At 32.5% G+C, this 11,276-nt stretch overlaps 1 protein-coding gene across 50 annotated transcripts in view; it reads left to right on the forward strand.

Annotated features, from left to right (window-relative positions):
* LOC145252497 (uncharacterized) overlaps nt 1-11,276 on the forward strand; it is a 957,520-nt gene that overhangs the window by 423,832 nt on the left and 522,412 nt on the right. For all 50 annotated transcript variants that reach the window (XM_080111966.1, XM_080111941.1, XM_080111971.1 and 47 more), the window contains one exon: nt 8,995-9,072. In XM_080111966.1, the coding sequence (XP_079968092.1) occupies nt 8,995-9,072 (78 nt within the window). The remainder of the gene's footprint in view (nt 1-8,994; nt 9,073-11,276) is intronic.

The following is an 11,276-nucleotide window of genomic DNA, read 5'->3' on the forward strand; positions in this document are numbered from 1 at the left end:
ATGAATATCAAGAATAATAATGGCCTAAGGATCGATCCCTGAGGCACTCAACTGAATTAAAGGAATAAATTTTAAGATGATCAACATCATGAACTTTGGAATATAGACTTTTGTCATTCATTCATTATATGCTCTGTAATTACATTGAGCTTCTTAAATAAGGATTGGTATATATAAAAAGGAAATATAAGTGAATAAAAAATATTTCCATAGATATATATATATATATATATATATATATATATATATATATATATATATTTCACCTTTTCCATTTACTGAAATGGCTTTGCTATTTCCGATTTCTATATTGCCTTTTCTATCATATTTTTTAAAAAACTTTTTTTTTTTTTTTTGTTTTTTTTAATTTGAATTTTGCTTCTCCATGATCTGATAGATTTTCTGGAAGCATTAATTTACCCTGGACATTTGTAATTCTGTTTTCTGTTCTTATGGATTATCAATGGACTTATTTGGATTTATCCTGTTCATCCTGGATTTTACCTCCTTATTCAATGGATTTTTACCGTATCCTTTTAGACTTCTACTTTTTTCCTTGTTTCTGCTTTCATAATCATTATGAAACTTTAACAAACTGTTAAAAACTTCTTTTTTTTTTATGAAAATATTATTCAATTCATATTTATAGTTTCTTTTAATGCATTAACCTGCAAAATTTATTGTATATTTTGCAAACCTGTTTCCTCTGATGAGAAGAATTGCATTTTTCGAAACTCTGTCGTATAAGGTCTTTCAAGTTTATCTATACTCTTTGTTGAATAATTAAAAATTCTGTATATCCTATTTACAGGTTTTTAATGTTCTTTTGAAAATTTGAATTAATTTTCAATAAGATTTTTCTCATATATTTTTTATATATAAAAACGTGAAAGTGTCTGTATGTGTGTGTGTCTGTGTACATTTCCATATGCAATAACTCTGTTAATTTTAAGTCTACAGACTCGAAATTTGATATACAGGGTACTGAGATTTTGGAAAATCGATGTGACTGGATTTCGACCAGAAATTTTGCGATTAAGGGGTAAAAATTCAATGATTTGACTTTTGAGAACTCTACCAAACTCCTCCGACAATTTTGGGTCTAAACACTTGAAATTTTAGATATGTTCTTTGGACATGGATCTAACTTAATAACTTGATTTGAGCCTAAAATAATAAATGTTAAGGGGTCATAATAGGGGTCGAATTAAAAAAAATTGAGCCTTTTTTTTTTTTTGTTTGCTCAGCATACACTGCCAAACACCTGGGCAATGCCGGGCCGAAATACTAGTATATATATAAAGACTGGACTGTTCGGCGTAAGCAAAACATGTCTGTAAAAAATGTACCGAAATTTTGATATGCTGAAAGAATGTTGGAACTTGGAATATATTGACATTGTTATTCATTTATGCTTAACAAGCATGGACCTTTTAGACAAAAAGGATTGGTTTTACCAGATTTCAGGACACGAATTCATCTATTCTGGTGGAGTATCCAGCTTTGTGTTGTTACTTAAGGTAACATCGCTTGGAGAAGGTGCACCATTTCACATAAAAGCCAGTGTAGGTTAACGATACAGAGGAAACTTTCTTTGGCTCATGAATACTATGTTATTTGGAATATTTAGTCAGGATTTACTTGTTGGAAAAATTATCTTCATGCCAGGTTGTCCTGACAAACACCTGTGCAAAGAGACCTAAGGCATGCAAGGATAGTGTCTAGTAGGTATTAAGCATTCAAGTTCTCTCCTATTCTGAAAAAAAGTAAATATTCGTTTGAAGTAGCTGAGTGGTCTTGGGTGCCGTTTATTCGAGTAATAATTTGTGAAGTCACTTTTACTGAACAAATATTTGTGATCAGAACTGGTGTACTTTTTTGGCATCTCTCTCAGGTGGCTCTACCAAGTAGTTTTATTTGTATTAATAAAATCAATTTTTTAAACGATTAATGGAAATTTGGAGGCATTATGCAAGACTGATTTTAAACTACTTCTGAAGAGCGATTTTAAAGGAAGCTAACAGTGATGAATTTGAAAATTGCGTTGTGAGATCGTCGATTGTCATTTAACCATAAATTTGATTTTCTTTTTTTTTTTTTTTTTTTTTTTTTTTTTAAATAAAACTACTTGATTAATTTACATGATTTTTGGTATATGATATTTTTATTTTGTTATGAGTCTGTACATCGTTTTTGTTTTTCTTTTTTTTTGGGGGGGGGGTGTCATGCACAAGTACCAAAGACTTTATCAAACTCTGCTATCGCTTCACTTCATATGTATGCTAATAGGGCCAAAAGACTGCTAATCATACTATCATAGTGATATGTCTCACAAAAAAGGATATATTCGTTTAAAGTAGCTGAGTGGCCTTGGCTACTTATTCGACTAATAATCTAGTAAGTCACTTTACTGAATGAGGTTTTGTGATCAGAGCTGGTATTCCTTAGCATGAGGTTTTCAAGATATCTTTTGACGTTTCCCCCTCCTCCCTCCAGTCAGTATTCATGGCTTACACCAACCAATCATATTCTTGTAAAGAGGAACCCGGATGTATTCATAATCATTACATCTGATTCACATATAAAATTTAAATAGTCTTTATAACAAACAAAACTGAAATTATCATCAAAAATGCCTGATGAAATCGGTTATTCAGTCTGTGGAACACATTACTCTCGGGTTGCTTCCATGTGGACTACAAAATGGTTGTCTTCAAATCCAATATCAACAAATACATTTCATAAAGTGTCTCCATAAGTAATCAAAATGAAATCCTCTCGTAATATTCGTCATCAGTCAACTGAAAATCTATCTTATAACCTTTTATTCTTGAGTGGCTTTTGGCCTTGATAAGTGGTGACTGATTAGTAGGGCTATGACAACAGCATATTCTTTTCATTGTTTTGGCCCTCGAGTGTGTATCCCTTGTTATCTTATATGCTTTTATATAGAGTGATGTGGTTCTCGGTTGATTAACTGTGTCTACCTGTGTCGGATATATACGCGAGAGTCAAAACAATGAAAAGAATATGCTGTTGTCATAGCCCTACTTATCACATGCCTTCTTATTTCCCTTATATTTGTACAAATGCTAGACTTTGGAATTCCCTGAGTATATAAATATATAATTTAAATGCAATGCAGACAGACATCTCGCTGTTCAACTCCCTACATGGTGCCTCTGTAGGCATCATCTCAAATAATAGCCCCTTATGTCTAAGAGGCAATATATCTTGTTGGGAGTTAATAAGTGTAAAAAAAATCATTACATCTCTTTTAAATGAGTTCAAAGTCATTAATACAAAGAACTCATAAATAAGGCATATTCTTTTCATTGTTTCGACTCTTGAGTATGTATCGATATCTTATATGCTTTTATATAGAGTAATGTGGTTCTCGGTTGATTAACTGTGTCTGTGTCGGATATATACTCGAGAGTCAAAACAAGGATAAGAATATTCTGTTGTCATAGCCCTACTCATAAGTAACTCCTCCGGAAAAAAGGGTTATTTTGCTGTGAAACAGAAAAGCCAAAATCGTTGACTCTGCATCTATTCCCGTGTCTTTTGTTTATTTCTCTGCATCTTTCTTTCATCGTTTCTGCATCGTTTGTCTTCATCCACATTTTTCTTCCGTCTCATCTTTCTTCCATTTCTTTAGCATGCTGCGTCATGTACGCGTGTTGAATGTTTTCATGAGAAATTCAACTTTTTCTACTGATTGTACAAGTCTTTAATTCATTGGTTTATAAGCAGAGTAATAAGATTATTAATCTTTGCATTTTTACATTTCAGAATTAGACCTTAAAAGTTTTTTAGATGAGGATTGGTTATTCGTATTATTTGGATTCATCGGACTACTGTTCTCATCTTGAATGTCATTTTCCGAAACGTGAAAATCATATTCAAGATAAGAACAGTAGTCCGATGAATCCAAATAATACGAATAGACTTAAAAAGAGTTTTATGTTTTCTGGTTATGTCCAAGATTTTCTGATCTTTTTGACTTCCGTTTTCTACTGTCCATTTGGCTGGATAATCAGACATGGCCAAGTGAACAAAAAAGCCATTCCTAACATGGCTAAAGACGAAAGGTTTCACATTACCTAAGAAGAAAGGTGATCATTAATCACAAGGGACCACATCTTGCTTGTCAAAATTGTCTTGCCTGCAGATTAGAAACCGGGAATGAAAAAGATCAGATAATCTTGACTATAACTATTTTTTTTTTGTATGTATATTTTAAACTCTGAAGAATAAACCTGAGGAAAAAAAAGAGCATAAATTTTAATATTTGAAACCCTGATGGCCAAAATATTTAAGATTTGTGGAACCACTTTCTAGAATACAAGGTATTCCAATGCAAATGTTGACAATTCTGAGTATTTCAAATCTTTTAATGTTCTCAGGATTTTGTCTTTGAATGTTGATGTTTGAATTTCTTTACATTGTGACTTTTAAATTAATGGTTCATCAACAGTTTTTATTCCCCACCAACGTTTGCCTCCGCATCATTCTGGCAACCTCGGAGCATCTTGCTAGTAGTAAGACCCTTCTTTGTTAAAATGAGGTATAGTTCGGTTCAGTCTGAGGAGGTTCACCTTTCCAGGCATTACTTCCTCCTTTAGGATGGGTGTGTGTGTGTGTGGTTTTGTGCTGATTACCTGAAGTATCCTCACTGAGAAATGCTAATGGCTCTAGTCTCGGCCATTTTTGTAGCTGTCCAGAGTGGCATCTGAGAGGAGCTGGTTCTCACCATCTCTTAGCCTTATGCCACATTTTGCTGCAGTGAGGAGCAATTAAATGAATATACGAAAACACAAAAACATCCATTTCTAAATTTTTAAGATGAAGATTGAAAATTTTGTTTATTTGGATTCTTCAGTCTACTGTTTGAATCTGAACTGTTGTTCTCATAACATTTCAGCCAATGTAACCTCAAATCTTCTTCAAGTGTATCTTTTCGAACTCGGAAACCTTTGTATCAAACTCAAGAATCTGTACAAAATTAAGTGAACATAGGATAAAATTTAATACAATATGGCAACCACTAATTATCTATATATAAAAGTGAGAATGTGTGTGTGTGAGAGGGCATTTATCAACCTATATACTCAACAGCTTTTTGATCTACAGACTTGAAATTTGGTATATAGGGTATTCAGGTATGTGGAGAATTTTTTAATCTGTTTTCATCCCGACAAAAAGGGCTACTAAGGAGTCAAAATTGAAAAATCGGTACGTGGGGGGGGGTCATTGGATTTTTATCTCTTTGTCAATTCTTTCATGGCTGCGCATGTGCAGTCGAGAGACATGAGAGCTTCTTTATGTTAAGAATAAGATTTTTTAAAACACTTTGCAAATAATGTCTCAAGCTGGTGTAATGGTTATCGTACTTGACTTACTGTATTTAGGTTTTGGTTTCGATCTCAGCTTAGGTAATTTTTTTTTACTTACAAGAAGTGAACTGTTTAGAAAAAAAAACATAATACTTGCATGTACATGTCTCAGTTTTGTATTGATTAAAATATAATATTTATGAGTATTTGTGACCGGGCAACGCCGGGCAGCCTGCTAGTAAATAATAGATAAGCTCACCCTATATGCTAATAATATATATAGTAATAGTTTGTAGTAATAAATAGTGACGTATATTGATAAATAGTAAGATTGTACATCTAAAAATAAGAATAGGGTTAAGACTCTTAAAATTCATAATGGAATTTGTATGCAATGACCCGTGGCATAACGGATGACTTTTCTGGAGGTTGAAGGTTCAGTCCTCAGTGTGAATGAACTTAGAATACAATTGCGAATTACTAGGACTTCTACTTGATCATGGCTGATGGAACGAGAGCATGCTACCCCCATGGATTAAATAAAGGGTTGTGCAGATTCCCGATTTTGATAAGATACACCTGAAGGTCGGAGGTTACATCGGCTGAAATGTTGCAAGAATAACACTCAAGATGAGAACCATAGTCAGAATAATAAAAACGAAAATATATTTTTTCACATTTGAGAACCAGATTGAATTTCAAATTTAAGCTTTCATTTAATCCAAACAAGTAGATTGTTCAATAAAAGTGAGAATGTGTGAATTACTAGGACTTCTACCTGATCATGGCTGATGGAACAAGAGCATGCTACCCCTGTGGATTAAATAAAGGGTTTTGTTAGAAATTCCGTACAGATTCTTGAAGCTCGGAATCTACATCGTCTTACATTGGCTGAAATGTTGCAAAGAATAACACGAATAAGATGAGAACCATAGTTTAAATGATATAAACGAAAATGTATTCGATACTTGTACAGTTTAATGAAGGCATTAAAAATGAAAATATCGAAAAAAAGGTTATATTGTACGTATCCGTTATGGAACGAAGTTCTCAAAAAAAAAAAAAAATTTCACTTAATTTCATCAAGTAGTTTTTTTTTTTTTTGTTTTTTTTTTATAGCGAAAAAACAATTTGTGATGATATCGAGCAAAAGGTTCGATTTTTAGGAAGAAAAGCTAGAATTAAAGATGGGGAGGGAGTGTCGGCGCTTTAAATTGAGTTATCTCCCTGTGGCGTGTTCCAAAAATTCCATAATGGCTGACTTCAACGCGCTCTCATAAAAACGTGTTTTTCCGCTGTAAAAAAAAAACTACTTGATCAAATTAAGTGAAATTTTTTTTCGAAGATCTTCAGTCCAAAACGGATACGTACAATATAACCTTTTTTTTTTTTTTTTTTTTTTTTCGATATTTTCATTTTTTAATGTCTTGATTAAACTGTACAAGTACCATGTATTTATTTCGAACTTGGGAACCAGATGGAATGTTGAATTTAACCTTTTTATTTAATCCACACAAGTAGATTGTTCTTATTCTATCAGCCATGACTGGGTTCCCGAGTTTGACTAGGGGGTTCCAAAGTTTGAAATTTTGCACAAAAGGTCAAGGGTTGCATATGTTGCGAATTCTATAATCAAGATGAGAGTAGTAGTCCAAATAATACAAATTATTAATCCTTATCTCAAAAAATTCTACAATATAAAATCTTTTTTTTTTTACATATAAGATTAGTTGTACATACCCGACGTTGTCCGGGATAAAGTCATTTTATTGTTTTAATTTGTTCATACATTTTTAAAACTTCAATTATATTTTTTCATTTAAAATGAGTTACTCCCCTACCTGATTGTTAGGTGATTAAAAACTTTTCATATTAGGAATTGTCTGGGCCGGACTAAGTAATTTTAAAAATACATTTTAGCAGAGTGTGTTATTATATTGCCAATAACACTGTTCAACAATAACGAATGAAAATTGGTTAATCAGAAGCAAAGTTTAGTTATTGGTGCTATACAGGTCAGTATTTTAAAATCCGACAGGATAATTTTATAATATGTTTATTTATACAAACATTATTAGCGACATATGTGCATACATGTTTCTGTAGCAATCTACATAAGTATACATAAGATATTATTCTACTAATAATTCTATATTAGTGTTGGAACGATTAATCGGAATCAAAAATATTTTTTTGGCCTATCAGAATTGGTATTGGAATTAGAAAAAAATTTGTGCTTAATTTCCTATTTCAAAAATGATTCTTTTATTTTTTAAAAATAATTATTTTTCATTCGTTAGTACTAAGGATAAAATGATAAATAATTGTTTTTTAAATCTTGAAATAAACTAAATTCTCTATATCATAATGGCAATTTGCAATAAAACCGGAACCACAAAAGTAGATAAATAGGAATTGTATGTGAAAAAAATAGATGAATATTTTACAATGAGCTTATCAAAATCATCAATTTTGAGGAAAATAGTCTACCCTCCATGTATTTTTGCTTTTGAAAAAATATATGCATACATTAGATTGGCGTTTTGCAATAATCAAAAAAATTTTTTTAATTTTTGGATTATTGTAAAACGCCATTTAATGTAAACAAACAAACAAACAAACAAAAAAAGACACCAAGAGCCTCTCCAACTAGATATTTAGAAATTTAAAAGAATCAGAATCAGCAATTGTATTGGAATTGGGAATTCAGAACAGAATCGGTAATTGTATTGGAATCGGCGCATCATTATTTAATGTTAAATTCAAATTTTTTAATTTTTGTTTTAGATTTAAATTTTATTTTTCATTTTATGCTTCTCAAAAAAAAACTCGAAATTAAAAAAAAAAATTAAATTTGGAATAAATTAATCCCAGACTTTAACCATTTTTTTCTTTTCTTATTTTTACTGACTCTTCTCGCTTACCTTCCATAAAATTGTCTATTTCAAGTTAACCTCCCGCGTAACATTTTGAAAGAGAAGGTCAGAAAGATTTTCACCGTGCATTCCTATCTTGTAGCCATCTTTTTAGTTTCAGAAAAGTGGGTAGGAATATTTTGCAGAAAGTGGGTAGGGTCGAGGTGTGGGTCGGGAGAGTGATAGAGAAAAGAAGATAGCAGGAATGAGAGAGAGAGAGAAAGGATGCTTACTATATCATCATCATTTCTCTCTCTCTCTCTCTCTCTCTCTCTCTCTCCCTCCCTCCCTCCCTCTACTATTAATAATAATCAGGAACTAATCTCTGTAAACATTGAATCGCTTGAAATTTACAGTTCTTTTTTCCTTCTGGATATATTGGTCGAAGACTTCCGTGGTTGCTTTATATTTTTTAAAAATATCTTCAAAAAAAAAAAAAAGAAAAGACATTTAATTTTTTTCAAAATTATATTTTGTACAAAATTCTTCACACTTTTGAAAAAAAAAAAAAAGAAAGAAAAATTAAAATTTTTAAAAAAGCTCTTACGTAATTACATTAAAAAAGAAGTTCCTTTTGCATTGTCTTTGAGAATTGATAGACTTGTCTGCATTTTCTTTTTAAGGTTGTTTAAAAAAAAAAAGAAAAGGGATACATTTCTTTGGCAGCCTCCCCTCCCCTCCACTGAATGGATCCATTTTTATTTCCTCTTAATGATCGAGTGACTTATTTATCTTGACAGCCACCAGCTTGATCGGTGAAACGCACAGTTCGGAACCGGAACTTAACATCTTCGATTCCTCAGCTTTTCTCCAAAAAGGTAAGTCAAACACACTGTCACCTTTCTTGAAATGAATTATGCTTTGCCAGTGTTTTCACGAATATTCATATCCATCTAAAATAACATCCAAATCAGTGAAGTTGAAGAAAGAAAAAAGAAAACAAACTGAAAAATTAAATAAATAGAAAAAAAAAAAAGAAACAAAACTATCAGTGTAGAAAGAAAAAAGAAAAATGTCCCATTATGGAAATAGTGAATGGTTTATTTTCAACTTCATTTTAGACAGCATAGTTGGGACAAGAGGTTGTCTGACTTGCTATTTGCTTTCTTTCTACTCTTAAATGCTTAAAATAGTTTTCTTCAGCAGTTTTTTTTATTTGCTAACTTTTTTGTGACGAGATTTATTTTATTTATGTATAAATAAATACACATTGATCTTTATTATATACTGGAGGATTCTGTTAGCATCCTTTATTTACATTAACTTTGGACTACTAACCTCATCAACCTTGATATTTATAATTATCTATATATCTGTGAAAGTGTGTGTGTGTGTGTATGTCTGTCTGTGTACATTCCCCTACGCAATAACTCTGTCAATTTTCAGTCTACAGACTCGAACTTTCATATACAGGGTATTGAGATTTGGGAATCTAAAATTTCAAGTGTTTAGACCTAAAATTGTAGGAGGAGTTTGGCAGAGTTCTCAAAGGTCAAATCATTGAACTTTGACCCCTTAACAGCTGAATTTCTGACCGAAAACAGATTATAAAGATTTTCCCAAATCTCAGTACCCTGTTTATCGAATTTCGAGTCTGTAGACTGAAAATTGACAGAGTTATTGCGTAGGGAAATGTTCATAGACACATACACACAGACAGACACTTTCAATAGGATCCTTCTACCGCTCCAGAAGATATTTCACTACTGATGCAATTCCCTATCTGTATAAAAGCCAAGTACGTCCAAGGATGGAGTACTGCTGGCACATCTGGGCAGGAGCTGCTAAAAACAGCCTATCCTGCCTTGACAGAGTACAAAATAGACTTCATAGCTTAGTAGGGGACACCCTTTTCTCTTCCCTACAACTTCTCTCCCACAGAAGAGATGTTGCGAGCCTGTCTTTGTTTTATCGTTATTTCCATGGCAAGTGCTCGTCCAAACTCCAATCTCTGGCCCCCCCCCCTCGCCAATCTTTCACAAAAAACACCCGTCTAGCTGAAACCACTGTCAGTAAGTTTCCCCACTCTTTATTTGTACCTAAATCAAAGCGTAGATTCCATGACCAAAGTTTCTTTCTTAGAAGTGCAGGCCTGTAGAACTCTCTTCCGTTTGCTTGTTTCTCACCTGACTACAACTTGGATGTCTTCAAGTCCAACATAAACAAATTCCTGATGAATCGCCCCCTTTAGTAAGACACTTTATCAAATCTCCAATACTAACGATTACTACAATACTATTCCATTGATTACTGTACATGCAATAACCCTTATCCTAGAGTGGCTTCCAGGCCTTGATAAGTGGTGACCTCCATGTAAACTATATATATATATATATATATATATATATATATATATTCCATTATATACAAGACAAAGCCATATATTGATATCCATAGATTTATTTGTTGAATTAATAAGGAAAAGTTATAATTGAGGAGAGGAGTTATATGCTCTGTATATCAAGGTATTTTGAAGCCTCATGCTTCTCATCAAAAGAGAAGCTAGGGAGCTAGGTTGCAAGCATTTCAATGTGACATCTACCTAACGGGATAATTGGGGGGGGGGAATATTAAGGTATCCGGTACATGGGGAGTGATGGACGGTGTGTGTGTGGGATAACTGGGGAGATTTAATCAATGTAGGTGAATTTAAGCTTATTGGGGACATGAGAGAAATTTGGAGTTATAAGGAATAGGAGATATGAGAAATAGGAGGATAATATAATAAGGGGGAGGATAGTGATGATATGAAGAAAAAACACAAAGGGAGAGGGTTGTATGATGAGGTAAAGGAGATATTCGATGAGTATAGAGATTAGATAAATAAGGATTGTTTACGATTATAAATAGGTGATAAGAAATAAAATGCAGATAAGACTATAGTAAATAAATAATTTGCCAAGTTCCAAATATCACGTTTTCTCAGTTGGTCATGAGAAAACTTGATATTTGGAACTTGGAGAATCATTATCTTACACTATATATGCTCTGGAATTTAATAAAAAGGCATTCATTGAGCTTG

This window comes from Euprymna scolopes, chromosome 29 (assembly GCF_053919585.1).
Source record: "Euprymna scolopes isolate OS-2025 chromosome 29, ASM5391958v1, whole genome shotgun sequence".
Classification (NCBI taxonomy): Eukaryota; Metazoa; Mollusca; class Cephalopoda; order Sepiida; family Sepiolidae; genus Euprymna; species Euprymna scolopes.